Genomic DNA, 17416 nt, shown 5'->3' with positions numbered 1-17416 from the left:
ATTTCAGGCTACAATAAGGTATAAATAGTATAAATGTATATACATACAGTCCCCTCCAAAAGTATTGCAACAGCAAGGACAATTCCTTTCTTCTTGCTATACACCGATATGTTAAACAACTTTGAAAATATTTGTATCAGACCACCACATTTTTAGGTGAGCATAAGTATTGGAGCATGTGTCTTGTTGCCCAGATGTGTCCTGTTAGATTGATTGGTTAAACAATAAATGGGCGAATCCGTTTGGAGAATTTTGTGACAAGTATTATTGTACAACTGCCATTGTATTCATTTATATGTTTCAAGGTTTTTGGCTAACTATACTAGGCCCTTGTTTGACATGGAAATATTGTAAATTCATCTTTAGCTAAGTGCTTCTTTGTGCTGTGGTGAAAGTTTTTTGCGTGACTGATGTTACAAAAAATGTACATGAAAAAAATCTAGTCAGCTTTGATTCAGAATCGTCTTCAAACTACCGGAAGTAGAAAATCGCATTTAACACAATGTAAAGACTTTATCTCAGTAGTAAACACAGAATAAAAATAAAATAAAATGATTATTTTTCCAGTAATTACATAAATATAGTGTGACTGATGTTGTCAACAACTTGTCCACTGACAATAAGCAGCCCACATGCCAACACTTTGCATGTCTCTGTTTGCAGCTTTGGTTGGCAGTGTGATGTGTAAAGTGTATATTATTTACTAAACTATAACACTCATTTTCATCTAAAAATTGGCATGGCTCCACTACAGCCATCAATGTCAGCCATCGCCATCAGACGTAAGACACTAAGGGAACAACTCAATTGTATTTAATGACAGCGGCTCCACTGGAGCACAATGTTCGATGGCAGCATCAAAGCTCTGCTTGTTTTTTCTCATTTAACTCCATAAAAATGATAAAGTGGGTGGCTGGCTATTCACGTTGGCTATGTGATCGTGCACATACTACAGGTGTCGTGAACATGCACAGCTACACATTTGCACCCTGCCAAAACTTGAAGCACAAATGGATGACATTGTGTTGTTTGTAAATTCTTACAAACAACACAATTTACACAATTTATAAGATTGTTTTGTGTAAAAGGAACTATTACATGTTATTATTTGATGGATGCATTGATTACATGAGTTAAAAGGATATATGATACTTATGATACTTACTTATATATGAGTTGGTAACATAATTTGGAGAAACATGAGATGAACAAATGGAATGCCTCCTCCCAGCTCAGCCCCAAATTACTTTGGCTCTGCCCCAAATGACTTTGGCTCAGCCCCAAATGTATTCAAACCTTGGTGACGCCCCTGTTCATTGCCATGCCTCCCTAAACTATTTTTTCCATAATTTGGACTTTTGCCACTTCCTACTGTCTCTAAAATGTTCAGGTTCTGTACAGGTGTGCAGAAGCACATTTTTAAATAATCCCAACTTTTGCATGGGAATAGGTGTCTGCATCTTTCAAGCTCCTTTTTGTGCTGACAGCATGCAGTGTTTATGAATGAAGCCCCTGGGTGTATTATTTAATATTTAATCACATTTCTCTGATTTAGATATAAGTTAGATATTTAGTAGGTCATTATATATTTTTATTTTTATTTACAATCACAGGTTTAACATATAAGTTATATATTTAAAAACATATTTAAATTAAGATGTTTAAATAAAATGTGATACAGAGTTATACATTCATCTATGCAAGGTGTTACTACACACACAGTTATCTAGGTCAACCTGGAGTCATTCCCACACCTGATCAACAGGTTCTTAGCTACACAGCTCATGTTAATCATCTGGACAAGATTATTTGTATTTATTTTATAGGTTGAAGAACGCTGTTTTATAACCTTCAACTTATTACATAAGCAAACTTTAAGTTTTCCCCATTCAGTAACCAGCTTCTATCATTTCACTGATTAAAGAGGCACATAATAGATAGGGGGAGGGTATTGGAACATTCCACCAGTCTGCCTTTAGTTCTCCAAGATGCAGATGGAAATTATTTTGGGGGGCAGACAAAATTTTTTATAGGTTAACCCTGAGATACACTGCAGTCTGTCAGTATTTGGACATTGGAACAATTTCAGTTATTTTGGCTCAGTACTCCAGAACATTGGATCTGAAAAGGATTGCCTTTGGAGTCTGTTATTGGTGATTGTCAGCATAAGGACCATTGAAAATAAACCATTATTCACTCATAGAAGAAATAGAGAAATAAATAAAATAGAGAAAAAAATAGTCAAAACAAAACAGATATCAGCCAAACGATAGGCTTGCCAAAATAAACAGTCTTGGACTGATTTTTTCCCCTTACGTTTCAGCCTCATCATGGCCTCCTTGACTTTCATTGGCACAACTCTGGTCCTCATGTTGACAAAGGTCAATAACGGACTCCAAAGGAAATCAAAATCCTAGAATCAAGACTGGATACAAAAAGCTTTTTTTATACCGGCAGTAAGGATGCAATTGAATACGCCAGACCAGTCAGAAACAGCTAAGATGCAAACTGTCCAATTACGTATGGTCCCCTTAAGTAGGGGTGTCTGCATATAGAAAATGTAATTTCTACATTGATCACCAAATAGGAATGTTAAAAGTTTTCATGCTTCATTTGCAAGCATAACACTGCTGTGTAAAATGCATATTGTTTGACAGTTGACCCAGTCTAAATACCGCATGACAGTGCAGAATATCAGATTTTCACTCAAGGAACTATGTTAAATTTGTCAAGTAGGCTGAAGATAAGTACAGCCATTCTTAAAATACTATATAACCAGTTTTAAAGTTCAAGGAAGCCAGTAGGGCTATAGCGACCAACCCTAAAAAGGGCAGGGTTGTACACCTGGTATAAACATCCAGCATCCACCATCCTTACTCAGTCCCTGAGACATCCCGCAGAGACTCTTCTTTACAGAGAAAACACTGACTCAGCTACCGCTGCCCCAAGATGACTTCTGGTGAGTGAACTACAGCTATAGAAGCTACAGAGAATAACTTCCTAAAAGGCCTTTTCTGAAACCTTTAAAATGATCAAATGCATGATTATCATTATGACAGATTTCAACCAATGCTACTACAATTTATTATTATTATTATTATTATTATTATTATTATTATTATTATTATTATTATTATAAGTATTTTTATTATTGTTTTTGTTAACCTGCTATCATTGATATAACAATTACTATTGCCACCATATTAACATTGCACTTTAAAAACATTGCTTTGGCAGTTGGAATAGTCAACTTAGTGACCACTTTGTTAGGTAGACCTGTGCACCAGCTCGGTGCCGTAACTAAGACCCATCTGGTCCTGGTGCAAATTATACTCTGGGCCCCCCTCCCCATCCAGCTCAACTTGCGCTTCGCAAAATCATCCACCAAGCTCTAGAGGTCCAAATTCCTGGCTCTCTCATTTTCAATTGAAAGTATTCATAACCCACTTAATCTCTCTTGTCCCATTCTGCTCCTTAAGCAGTTCTTGATAAGCTTTTAGTTTTGAGCGTTTGGCAGGGGCGGCATTCATACGGTGAAATTGAGAATCAAGGTAGTGCACACATCGCCAAAGGCCATTGCAATTTAAAAAAAGGTTATTAGTTTTTCTGTGTTTTACAGTTGCTTCTTTGTACTTTTTTGTGCAGCACTATCTTTTGCTGGCATACAGTCAGGTAATTGCAACACTGAACATGATAGATCAGGCCCAGTTCAAAGCAGGCCAACCTTATCCACCTCTTACAACATTAACGTGTCAGTCATTTGCTCTACTGCCAAACTAAAATAACTCGTTATTGGCTTGTAACCATGGGGGAGATACTATGCCATGCAAATCAAAGGTATTTTTAGCATGAGCAAATGTTGTTTCCCAGTTTATCAATACAACTCAGCAGACTTCTTTGAATTTGAATTTCACAACGCTGCCAGTGTCTGTGTAAATATCATGATCCACAAACATCACAAATGTCAGACACTGAAGATGATGGCAATTATTTAGTTGTGGTTCAAGTCTGGGCCAGGATAGCCTGTTGTAGTCTTTAAACATGCAAGTAGTAAACATGTTGTCCCCCACCACCATGCACTGCCGTGACCTCCGATTTCATTGGGTGATCATGGAATTGGGGATCATTACTTGATGCCTGAAGTAGTGAACTAACATTGCACAATACTGTTCCAAAAAAAGTCAGCAGCTAAATAAGCAAGATCTGCGTAACTAGTTTACTTCATGGCTAATGCCATTACCTTCATTTTGCAGATAGTCCTACCCAGAGCCCCTTACAATGTATGCAAGTTTATTCTGCATTCAGCTATCGCCTGATTAATATGAGAAATACAGTTCAAACAACATTCCCAGACTAGTGTGTAAGTGGGGAATAAAAGACAGAGGAGATATATCATGAAGCAGGATTACCAATTTAGCTGGATAAATTAATAAATTAAAACAAGGAACAGCTGTTTTTACTTCAGTCCTTATCCACCAGGGTATGCCACCAGGGGCAATGAGTGGTAAATTAGCGACAGTCCCTTGCAGTCCACACTGAAACAACAAAGCTCTCACCCAGACTTTATCTAGGAGAAGAGGCTTTGTTTGGCAAACGCTAGTTCTCTCAGAAAGAAGCCAACATGAGCTGCAAAGGGAGCTATCTTTTAATTCACAAACAAAATGCTCTGTCCCATGCATGTAAAAGTGGTTAATTTGTAATTCTGTCTTCTAACAGCCTTGGCAAGGCTTGACCCCTGTGGTGGCGTGTCGACCGATCTGAAATAGAACTCTTCTTGACTAGCTCGTAGCTCAGACGTTTCCAAAATAAATTAACAAAATAGATAAAAAATAAACCTGAAATAAATAAATGACTTACCAGTAAGGCGCTAGCTAGATGTGTGAACATTGACTCAGTGTAGAAAACAGTTGCTGCTGAGGTGCAGCCTGTAGGTCAAGCTGAATACTGGAAACATAATGTTACAATTTCATCAGGTGGGGGACATAAAACACCCAGAATATCTGTATTTATAGAACGCACTGTATTTTCTCCTGCATTTTCACTCTCTTCTTCTACATAAAAAAACACAGAATCCTATGTGAATACGACCCCGTATTAATATTATTATCACACATCACAGGGCGGCCTGTAGCATAGTGGTTAAGGTACAGGACTGGGAGATGCATGGTCAGCTGTTCAATCCCTGGTGCAGCCCAGTCTAATCAACTGTACGTCACTCTGGATAAGAGCGTCTGCCAAATGCCAGTAATGTAATGTAATGTAACATTATATTACCCTAGCCATGACTGAAATGACCGTTGGGATTGTGTGTTTTAGAGTGATCTGTGACTCTAATTAAGAGTTGCACTGTGTATTTTAGCTCTCTCCAAAGTGGATCTCCACTGTGAGAAGAACAATGTGGCCCACAGGACGAGCGAAATCTCTACAGAGCGGCTGATCGTCAGGCGTGGGGAGACCTTCGAGCTCACTCTCCACTCCACTCAAATGCTTGATGCTAACAAGTTGGTACTCACTGTCCAAACAGGTGTGTAAACACTCTGCTCTTTAGTGATGAGCCAGCTAGAAATATATAATGAGGGGCTACTGATGATATACAGTTGTATGCAAAATTCTGGGCACCCCTGATCAAAAAGCCTTGGACAATTAATATCTTGGTGAACAGAAGCGAATCTGTCCTCTCAATGGTACACAGTTAAACATGACACAATTCTTCAAATTTTAAAGCAAGACAACTTTTTATTAAAATTGTTTACAGCTTCAAAAAACATTTTCAAAAGGCAAAAAAGGCCCTGTGCAGATGCTTGGGAGCCCTGTCAGTTACTCATCGGGTAACTATAACAGCTTGCAAATGCTTCCTGTAGACAACTAAGAGTATTTCAATTCTCACTTTTGGAATTTTTCCCCATTCTTCCTGGCCTCAGCTCAGAAATATTATTTGGCCTGTTTAGAGGAACCCATGGTTGTTAACATCAGACAGAACTGCCACTACAATTGGATACTTTAGAAGTCATGGAGTTACTTCAGAATAAAAACTTCAGCCCTGGAATTAGAGTCACCTGACTCGTTGAAGCCCTAACAAGTAAATATCCTGAGTCTGGGCCTTACTAACCTTTTTTTTTTTTTTAAAGTAACAGAATAATCCAAACGGGTTCTAAAACTCTTGCACTGAGCCATTTTTATTTTTTATCACTTATAAACAGTAATAAAAATAAATAGTATAATTTGCAGAAAGGTGTCATGTTTAACTGTAACATTTACAGTTCAGGTTTAATTTTCCTCACGTACAGATACATTGTAACAGACATTTAAACCAGGGGTGCCCAAATGTTTGCACCCCACTGTGATAACACTGCAATGCCCCATTAGCCTATTCATAAGGGAACGGAGGATTGTAGCTTCAATCCTTGATGGTTTTGAAAGAGTGGTTTGTTCGTGAGATATAAGGCTGATACTAAAATGCTTCCAGGAAAGAGGGAATGTTTCCTGATCTTGTGTCATGTACAGACTCATAGAAAAGACACTCAAGTATAAATGTTTTATTTTTAAAGGCATACTATGCAGGATTTCTTTCCTTATTTCTCTCCTGTGTTTAGAAAAGAAAAAACATATATGCCCCATTCTCTCCATTGCAGGTGACCGTGTGAGATAGCAATGAGCTGAGAAACTGCTGTCTGATATGATTAATAAAACATCTGCTTTAATAGTCACTTTCCACACAAGCCATTTATCTAGCAATTTAACTGATGTTACCTGTTTGTGTTTAGTTTGCTAACTTTACAACATTAGCTAGTGGTGACGCAAGCCACTGGTGCTAACACTAGTGGATTTCAGTCACTTTTATTTCTATCAGACATTTGAAGTCTTCTGAAAGTCCAGGACTCATTTTAGGCATGAGTTCCCTTCCCAGGAGAGTAAGTACACTGGTCAAATCTCCAAGTTATGTCAGTATTGTGCAGTGGGACCCAGCTATTACAGCCCGTCTGTTGACCAGAAAAGTTTTTAAATAAATGATTGTCTCACCTAGAAAAGTGGATGAATGGTGTTGGGATGTTGCTTCCTTGGTACACTAGAATGTTCTAAGGGAAAATATCATCATCATAAGCCAATCTCACAAGTGACTGACAATCTAGCAAGAGCAAAACCAAAGAAAACTAATGTTATGCCTCTATGATCTAGGACCGGAGCACTCTGAAGACTTAGGGACCAAGTCTGTGTTTGGTGTATCCCAGAAAAGTCCATCAAAGAAGCCCTGGCATGCTAAGGTCAAAGAGTCTTCTCCTACTTCAATTACCCTGCTCATCCTTAGCCATGACTTTGCCAGCATTGGGCAGTACACCCTCTCTGTGAAGACACAGCCTGATATGGCCGAGGGCCACACCGCTGGGACCTTTGTTCTCCTGTTTAATCCTTGGTGTAAAAGTGAGTGCACTCTCTCTCTCTCTCTTTGGAAGGCATTTTCCAGAAACACATGAAGGGATGAACACTTATGCTTATTTTTATAATCAGCTACCTTGCTTTCATTTTCATAGTGCTTATTAAAGCTCTGAAGTGTGTATAAGAGCTCATAACATCTCGACAGTGTGTAAGTGCTTATTAAAGCTGCAGCATGTTTAAGTGCTTATTAAAGCTGTGCAGTGTGTATAAGTGCTTATTAACACCATTCTCTGTGTATTCTCAGAGGACTGGGTGTTCCTGGCCAGTGAAGAGGAGAGGCAGGAGTATGTCATGAATGAACAGGGCCTGCTTTACAGAGGGTCAAGTGAATATATTAGTGGTTTGGCCTGGGATTTTGGACAGGTACATGGAGCCTGAATGCATAAAGACTTCCTGAATGGTGCACGGATGAACCCCACAGTCTTGGGTTGAGTCCAGACTGTGTATGTCCCAACTGTGGCTGGTCACTCTATAGGGCGACATGCAATTGGTGTTTCCCAGGGTATGGAAGATTCAGTTGGCAAGGCGTCCCTGTTTCATCATTCTCTAGCTGCTCAATTAGGCCCCCATGGACTACATGTCAAAGCAGCTTCTGAAAGGTCTTCCTCTGACTCCACCCTATGCAAGCTTGGCTGCAGTCTGCAATGTGAAAAGAAGCAAAAACAGGAGATCTGTGGATATCTGCACTCCTGAATTGGTAGTGGGGTTACTGCAGGAATACGGCTGTAGTTACAGATAACTGGAAATTCCAAATTAGGGTGTGAATCAGTCCCACTTCCCAAATCACTATGCTCCGATGCAATCACAGATTGGCCAAACAGCTCTAGCATATGTCACATGTTATCGATTTACATAACAGATTTACATAAGGTCTGTAAATATGTGTCCAGTGTACTCTGTGATAAGAAGCCTTTCTGTTGCTTTCAGTTTGAAGAGGGAATCCTTGACATTTGCTTGAAACTGATGGACCTCAACCCCAAATGTATAAAGAATGCAGCCGAGGATTTCTCTGCACGCTGCAACCCCATCTATGTCAGCAGGTTGATCAGCGCTATGGTAAGGCCCTTCATACGCTCTAACACACACCCCTATACCATTCCTATACCCATATCACCCTCGGACATCCTTACTCCCCTAAACCCTCACAGATGGATCCCTACACACTAACACACCGCCCTGCACCCTAACAGGCATGACCCTCACGACTCACAGACGACTTTAGACCCCTTCACACACGCCTACACCCGAACACCCTCCAGAGTTGCGGCCAAGTCATTTTGACCAATTCCAAGTCAAGTCTCAAGTCTTGATACATTTTTTTAATCATTCGTCCCACTGTAGTATTATGGCTCTGCCATACGGCGGGTACGAAGCCATTATGACTTGCCTGGGTTTGACTTGCCACTTGTTTGATTTGACGTAGCTACCGCTAGCACCCAGGAACTGTTCGGTCTCATGGATATGAAGGTGAAATAAACCTGCTTGCTTCTCTCCATCAGATTAACTGTAACGATGACAAAGGCGTGCTATTGGGCAATTGGAGCGGTCACTATCGAGGCGGAAAATCTCCATCACACTGGAATGGCAGCGTGGACATCCTGACGCAGTGGAGGGATTCTGACTACCACGCTGTGAGATATGGCCAGTGCTGGGTGTTTGGTGCGGTCATGTGCACGGGTAAGGTGATGGTGATAACCCTGTCATTTTAAATAGTGATTATCCAGCCATTTGATAATGATAATAACTGGTCAGTCTGTGACTGTGAGGTGTTTGTGCATATGAAAGCAAAAATCACAACCAAACAAGATTATTATCTATAATCCATTTTCTGGATGAATTATCTTTTTTTAGTTATGAGGTGCTTGGGAATTCCCTGCCGGCCGATTACAAATTTTGCGTCTGCTCATGATACTCATGGGAATCTAATAATTGATGACTTCTACTCTGACCATGGTGTCGAACCCAAGGAAAGCGAAGACAGTGTGTGGTGAGTTCCTCTATTTCCTATTGCCATATCCTGTCTCTATTCAACTAACAATAATGTTCATTTTTCTTATACACATGCATGTCTCCTCAGTCCACTAGTAGCTACATGGTATGACAGTCCACCATTGCCCATGTTAATTTAATGAAAACAACTGAGCTGTTATGTGATTTGATTCTACTTCTATACTTTCATTTATTCAACAAATGCCTTTCCATTGCAATTTATCATATTTTTAATTTATTTTTTATAAAACAATACAATACAATGAACAATGAACAATGAACAATGAACACCTCAAGCAAACCTTTATTTAGGTTTTGGGCATTTTATTTACTATATGCCATTAACATCAAGTCTTTTTTATTCTATATGACATAATTTCCTTAAAAAAACACAAGGACAGAAATACAGGTACAGTGCCTTGTAAAAGTTTTGTGGCTTACAAGATGGAACTAAAATAGATTACACAACATGCCTACCACTTTGACGATGCTAAATATTTTTTATGGTAATAAGATATAAGAAATAAGACAAAAAAAAGACCGTCCCAGTCTCAAATCTCTGGAAGATTTTTTTCTGGCCACTCTTCCATAAAGCCCAGCTCTGTGGGGTATATGGCTTAAAGTAGTCCTATGGACAGATGCTGTGGAGCTTTCCACTCCTTCAGGGTTATCTTTGGTCTCTTTGTTGCCTCTCTGATTAATGCCCTCCTTGCCTGGTCTGTGAGGTTTTTTTTTTTGGTGGGCAGCCCTCTCTTGGCAGGTTTGTTGTAGTACCATATTTTGTAATATTGGATTTAATGGTGCTCCATGGGATGTTCAAAGTTTTGGATATTTTTTATAACCCAACACTGATATGTACTTCTCCCCAACTTTGTCCCTGACCAGTTTGGAGAGCTCCTTGGTCTTCATGGTGCCCTTTGCTTAGTGGTGTTGCAGAACTTATTCATGCGATTATCTAATCAGCCAATTGTGTGGCAGCAGTGCAATGCATACAATCAGGCACATACAGGTCACAAGCTTCAGTTAATGTTCACTTCAACCATCAGAATGGGGAAAAAATTGATGACTTTGACCATGGAATGATTATTGGTGGCAGACAGGGTGGTTTGAGTATCTCAGAAACTGCTGATCTCCTGGGATTTTCACAAACACTAGTCTAATGTTTGCAAAGAATTGTGAAAAAAAAGAGAGAGATCAGAGGAGAATGGCCAGACTGGTCAAAGCTCACAGGAAGGTGACAGTAATGCAAATAACCACACATTACAACAGTGGTACGCAGAAGAGCATCTCTGAACACACAACACATCATAACTCTAAGCAGATAGGCTACAGCAGTAGAAGTCTAAAATAAGTCTAATAAATACCTAATAAAGTGCTCACTGAGTGCTTACTCAACTTGACTTGCCTAGTATAAATTGAGCTTTAGATTAATGAGGATTGGTTGATTGTTTTTTTGATGATTGATCGATTGAACCATCCTTTCCTGATCTCTATTCTGTATGCACACAGGAACTACCATGTGTGGACAGAAAGCTGGATGAGACGCCCTGATCTCTCTGGAGAACCGTATTATGACGGCTGGCAGGTTCTGGACCCCACCCCTCAGGAGCTGAGTGAAGGTACGGTCTTTTTCCCATCTTGCTCGGTCTAAAAATCAGTACATTCAGTACATAACAGACTCAGTAGCTGTTTAGCTATGCTAATGCATTAACAGACACAGTAGGTGCTTAGATATGCTAACGCATTACCATCCCAAACCTGTTTGAAGTATGGTGGCTCTGGAGCAGATATAATCCCTCTCTCTCTGTACCCCAGGGGTACACTGCTGTGGCCCAGCTCCAGTGAAGGCTGTACATGAGGGACACACAGACCTGAAGTACGACCTGCCTTTCGTCTTTGCTGAGGTCAATGCTGACCGGGTCACCTGGCTACTCATGGCTGGTGGGAAAAAGAAGAGGTTGCACTCGGACATAGCTTCAGTGGGTCAGAACATCAGCACTAAAGCAGTGGGCAGTGATAAACGACAAGACATCACTGGGAACTACAAGTATGCAGAAGGTAAGGCACAGGAAATTGGATTCCTTCCTCACTCAGATGTTGTCATTATGCTTTAAAAGGATCCTCCATTCAATCATCAGTTGAGTCACTTCTCATTTCCGTGGGACATATAATACTTCAGCCCACAACAAAGACAATGTGCAGAGCCCTCATGTAAAATAACTCCTTTGTTGACCTGGGCGGCACGGATGGTGCAGTGGGTAGCACTGCCGCCTCACAGCAAGGAGGTCCTGGGTTCGAATCCCCGTCGGCCGGGGCCTCTCTGTGTGGAGTTTGCATCTCCCCGTGTCTGCGTGGATTTACTCCGGTTTCCTCCCACAGTCCAAAGACATGCATGTTAGGCTGATTGGACAGTCTAAATTGCCCATGTGTGTGAGTGAATGGTTTGTGTGCCCTGTGATGGACTGGCGACCTGTCCAGGGTGTATTCCTGCCTTTCGCCCAATGTATGCTGGGATAGGCTCCAGCCCCCCCTGCGACCCTGTTCAGGATAAGCGGGTTATGATAATGAATGAATGAATGATTTGACACTATAACCCAGAATACTGGCATGCTTTATTGGAAATATGTACATAATTGTTTTCCTGTCCTCTTTATATTATACAGAATACTATTTATCTATTAGTTAGATGATACAATAACTTTACATACATAACTAGCTAAACTCAATATTAGTATATGTTTCAATACTAAAATACGTACAATATTAAATGTTTTGATTCTTCCACTGGGCCTGAAACAAATTTAATTTAAATAAGCTCATTCCAGTGAAAAGGAAATTGTGAAAAATGTTTTGTTAGGATGAACTAAACCTGTTAGTATTCATTGACCAAAAGTACATAACTTTAGAGTCAACTAACACTTGTCTTTTGATGAGACTAAAACTACATTTATTAAAATGAAAATTATCATTATCCACATGTCCAAAATGGCTTCCAAATCCCCATCTAGGGAATGCCCATGAGGTGCTAAATAATGTATGTACAATGAATTTGGACAGCATTGTGCTACATGACTGTCGCACAGATAGCTACAAAACATACCATCTATGTTCTTACAGCATGAATCCTGTAGAGGTCCTGCTTTTGATATTTCTATTGAACGCAATATAGTAACTATATGGTATATAGTAAAGTGGCAGCCATTTCCGGCACAGTCTCTGACTAACACCAAATCAAAATTTCCTGTCAAAATTAGGTTCAGAAGAAGAAAGGAAGGCGTTCAAAGAAGCGAAGAGGAGAACCGATAAGCTCAGGGAGCCGAAGCCTGCCCCTACCCCTGCCCCTGCCCCTACCCCTGCCCCTACCCCTGCCCCTGCCCCTCCCAAAATCTCAGTCAAGATCGAAGAGAAGAGCAAGCCAGTGAACGGCAAGGACATCGAGCTGGTGATCCGACTGCAGAGCCCCACGGCGCGAAATCTGTTACTCCATGCCAACGCCCAGGTCCTGCTCTACAACGGCATGCTGGAATCCAACATCTGGAGTAAAGAAATACCAGTAAAGTTACTGGCCAAAAAAGGTGAAATGGCATTCTCTTCTGCTGTACTGAACATGCACACACATTCTAGCATCAGTGGGGTAGTGGACAATTCACTGAATAAATTCATTATTGTTCAGTGGTCAGCTGCACCTTCACTATAGTGAGAAAATACTATTTGCTTTGTGCTGTTTTAATCATATTGTTTTCCAAAGACTGTGGGCACCAACATAGCATCATAAATGTCTGTCCCTGCGCGCCACATAACCTTCTTAACATAACATAACCTACATTTTTTAAATTTATTATCTTCTTTCAAAGCTAGCGTACATTAACCCTTTCAGTCCCAAGCCCAATATAAGTGGCTCCACACAAATCCCAAGGGGTTTTGGCTTTGGTTGAGAAAATGTAAGCAGCCATTTTGATTGGTTGAAAAGGCATAAGATCGAGATTGTTACATTGCACTCTTGGGATAGCAGGGCAATGATTCAGCCAAGGAAAACAGGGCACCAGTAGTATACTCAGCTACTGCGGACACAAAAAATCGAATCGCTTCGCAATGACATCCATGCCGAAAAGCCAAAGTTTGGGTTGAGCAACGACTACGTCGATGTTCGAATGAAACCCTGCCTACTCACGATGTGAGTCATCAGTTACAAATGAATGAAAGTTGGGGTTTGTTCTTGTCTAGCATAGCATTTCAGTAAATGTACACATACATCTGCTAGTGCAGCATGTCAATCACCTGATGTGTACTTACACACTGGCATGGGATGTCGGGCTTGCGGTTTAGCAGTTACATGAAAAATATCTGAAATATTTTTTTTGTCTGGCAGAGCTGGCGGTCCCTTTCAAGGTTCCCTTCTCCGAATATGGGAGTCACTTACAGGGAAACAACAGCATCATAGTGACAGTAATAGTCGATGACAAGGAGAACACTGAGGAGGCGTACATGGCAGAGAGGAACATTGTGCCTGAAAATCCTCCCATCAGCATTTCTGTGAGTCGTGCACACTCTCTGTCTGACACTTCATCCTGGGCTATTCAGATACAAGCAGTATACCAGATGTACCACTGTACTAGATCAATGCAAATAACAGTAATTACATTCAGAGTATGCTTGTGCTGGTCAACTCTCCCATGTAAAACAGCAATTTCAAAAGACATTTTGAGACCAATCTCAATACCATTTAGTGAGTGGACTACAATTGTCACACGCTTGCCAAAGTTTATAAAGTGCTAATATTTTTCAATAGCTTTTAGTTCAATATTTCAAATACATTACACATTCAATTCCAAATCAAAGCATTAGCTAATTTGATCAAGTGTGCATTATTCTTTTATAGGAAGTAAAGAAAAGGAATATTAATCTCTTAAATAAAGTCAGTGTCAACATTTTTCTCTTCAAACTCTCTTCAAACTGTATAAACTGAAGAAATTTTTCAAGATTTAACTTCACTTTAAACGACTGAACTAATATTTAGTTGCATAACCATTGTTTTAACCATCTGTGTTGCATCGAGTTAACCAACTTCTGGTACCTAGAAAAAGGTATTTCAGCCCAGGATGAACAAACTACATTGCCCAGTTCCTGTGAATTTTTGGGTTTTGCTTCAGAAACTGCATTTTTAATGTCACCACACAAGTTTTCAATGTTGTTGAGCGCGGAGGATTGAGCTGGCCACTCCATTACCTCAATCCTTTTTGTCTGGAACCAAGATGTTGCTCACTTACTCGTGCGTCAGTCATTGTCTTGTCGAAACACCCATTTCAGGGCCATTTCCTCCTCGGCATACAGCAACATAATTTCTTCAAGTATTTTGATGTATTCAAACTGATCCATGATACCTGGTATACGAACCCAACACCGTAGTAAGAAAAACATCCCCATACCATGATTTTTGTGCCACCATGCTTCACTGTCTTCACAGTGTACTGTGGCTTGAAATCAGTACCCGTGGGGTCGGAAGCGTTTTCTTCCGCTTGTGTCGGTTTTTGTTACCATTTTAAACCATTTTAGTTGAGAATCCTATTATTTGCTGCACTTCTTTATACGTTTTCCCATCTCCACTCAACTTTTTAATTAAATTACGTTGTTCCTCGGAACAATGTTTCAAACGGCCCATTTTACTTAGCAATTCAGAAGGAAATATTTTATAACAATGTATGAAACATTTGCTTCCCTTCTTCCTTAATAAATGACAATTAATGACACCTGCTTTTTTCACAGAATGAATTAATTCTCAAATTAAACTCCACACTATTATTTTTAACACACCACCTTGCAATGAATGAGTTAATTACTCAGAACAAGCAATTACTGTTGTTTTTCTATTACACTACTAGATCTACAAGTAAAGTATTTGCCATGCAGACATATCACTACTAGTAGTAACAGTGTTTCATCAGGTTACTAATGTTGTACTGCTATTTTCTTGAACACAACTGTATGTTGCACCAATACTATGCTAAAAAATAGCATTAGTATTTTTTTTTAAATGCTAAAATGACTCCAACCGATCCCAACACAAGACCCCTCATTCTGTCAGTCATTTTGAGACTGCATGCTTTTCATACTTCCATGGTTGCAGACTTTATTAAATTTGAATTTCAATATTTTGATGATTGTCCATAGACTTAACATGCAGACACAAATTATACATACAGACAAGTTATAAATCAGGCTAGCCTCTCCATCTTTGAATCTTTCCTATTCTAGTTCTAAATGAATGAGACACACAAATACTAAACAAAAGTGGGCACCTACGCAAATGAGTTCATGGATTTTTAAAATGATTTCAAACTGTATCCATGCTTGAAAAAAGGGTTAATCTGTAAACTACGAGTTCTGTTCATAATCCTGGGTCTTCACTGATACTCAGAGAACATGTGTGAATCTTTTCAGGTCACTGGAACTCTTAAGCAGTACCACCGCATGTTGGTGGAAATCATATTTGATAACCCCTTGGAAGTGGCTCTGACTAACTGCTCCATAACAGTCACTGCCAGTGGATTAATACGGCGAACTCGGGAAGCCACGTGAGTGTCACCTGCATGCTTTCACTCAGATGAAACCTGAGTGTTTCATCCGAATTGTTGTAATGGACAAAAATGTAAATGACCTTGGCAAGAGATAAACTGGAAATGAAAAAGAAAAACAACCCATTTTGTTGCCTACTCTGGTCAGCAGTTTGTGTTATGGTGGCCAACCTATTTAGTGGGGCTTGGCTCAACTCTCAATTGGTTTGAGAACTGCTTACATTTCAATTCTTGAATTTGAATTCATATTTGTTACAGGACAAAGATTTTGAATGAAATGAATCTGAGCCTAATTTAATGTAACGGCAATGCATTTATCACTTGAAACTATGTATGATTTCGTATTAACGGTATATTGTTAGAATGCTTATGTCTAAATGTAAAAAAATCATATTTAAAAAAGCACATTATGTAGTCATTTATGAATTATAATCAATGTGAGAATTCTGTTTTGGCTCCTACCCTGTTGCGTTACTCTGCATTAGAAAGAATGACAAGCAAGGAAGTGCACATTACTGCCTTCCAAGAGGAATAATTCAAAATGCACTGGTGAAAGATTTTCTTCATTAGTGTAAAATATACTTGATCAGTGTAAAATCTACCAAAACAAGGTTGATTCAGCACTAAAGATTTTGTGGTGTATGTGTTCCTCTGCAGTGTGGACTCACTGCCCCCAGGGAAGCGGGTTCGGCTTTTGGTACCCTTTACGCCATACAGAGCTGGAAAGAAGAAGCTGGTGGCTGATTTTGACTGTGACCAGTTCCGGGATATCAAAACCAGCTGCAACGTAGATGTTAAACTCTTTAGAAGTACCTAGAGTACACTGTACCTGTTTTTAAAGTGACTCAGGAACAGCATAATTTTCCATTTTACAAATTCTATGGTGAAGGTTCAGCAAGATGGCAAGACACAGATCTTGTTTATTTTCTGTAGCTATGGTGATGAATATGCAGCATGTGAATGATTATACTTATAAATCAGAGCTGGAATAAAGCCCCTTTACTCCATATAAATGTATTTTCTTGTCATTGAATCTGGTGGAGTAACAACACTGCACTGCCATCACGTCATATCCCTGAAATTATCCAAAATTAAACAAACAAAACGTATTGGTGAAAATTAATTACAACACAACAATTTTGCAAATGCAGAATAAATAATTGTGGGTCGTAAGGCACAAAAGTAAAAGCATGATGATGCCTACATAAGTGCAAGAGAGAAAAAATAAACTCAAACTTAACAGTCTACCCGTAATAATTTCAGGCTACAATAAGGTATAAATACTACAGTAAATCCTCAAATTTTGTCCGGGATTCTATTTGAAGCCGGGCCTCGGATAATAGCCGGGGTGTGGCCGATTCGGACAAATAAAGGCCGGCCCCCAAATACAAGCCAGGGTAATATTGCCTACCAGTAGGGCT

At 39.7% G+C, this 17416-nt stretch overlaps 1 protein-coding gene across 1 annotated transcript; it reads left to right on the top strand.

Annotated features, from left to right (window-relative positions):
* Positions 1-2800: 2800 nt before the first annotated feature.
* On the top strand, positions 2801-17008 carry LOC133109658 (protein-glutamine gamma-glutamyltransferase E-like). The gene is made up of 13 exons (XM_061219111.1): positions 2801-2959; positions 5360-5524; positions 7177-7419; positions 7679-7797; positions 8362-8490; positions 8934-9111; positions 9286-9421; positions 10933-11042; positions 11239-11481; positions 12678-12998; positions 13793-13956; positions 15862-15995; positions 16653-17008. Exons 1-13 carry the CDS (start codon positions 2950-2952, stop codon positions 16810-16812), a joined length of 2112 nt encoding a protein of 703 aa, XP_061075095.1. The 5' UTR covers positions 2801-2949; the 3' UTR covers positions 16813-17008.
* The last annotated feature ends 408 nt before the right edge of the window (positions 17009-17416 follow it).

Source organism: Conger conger, chromosome 14 (genome assembly GCF_963514075.1).
Source record: "Conger conger chromosome 14, fConCon1.1, whole genome shotgun sequence".
Classification (NCBI taxonomy): Eukaryota; Metazoa; Chordata; class Actinopteri; order Anguilliformes; family Congridae; genus Conger; species Conger conger.
This window is presented reverse-complemented; position numbering and strand designations above follow the sequence as displayed.

What these genes read in the sequence shown, in the direction of transcription:
- LOC133109658 (XM_061219111.1), top strand. An exon ending in GTTTAATCCTTGGTGTAAAA is followed by an intron (nt 7,420 to 7,678) that starts GTGAGTGCACTC and finishes GTGTATTCTCAG; the next exon opens with AGGACTGGGTGTTCCTGGCC. An exon ending in CCCTCAGGAGCTGAGTGAAG is followed by an intron (nt 11,043 to 11,238) that starts GTACGGTCTTTT and finishes TCTGTACCCCAG; the next exon opens with GGGTACACTGCTGTGGCCCA.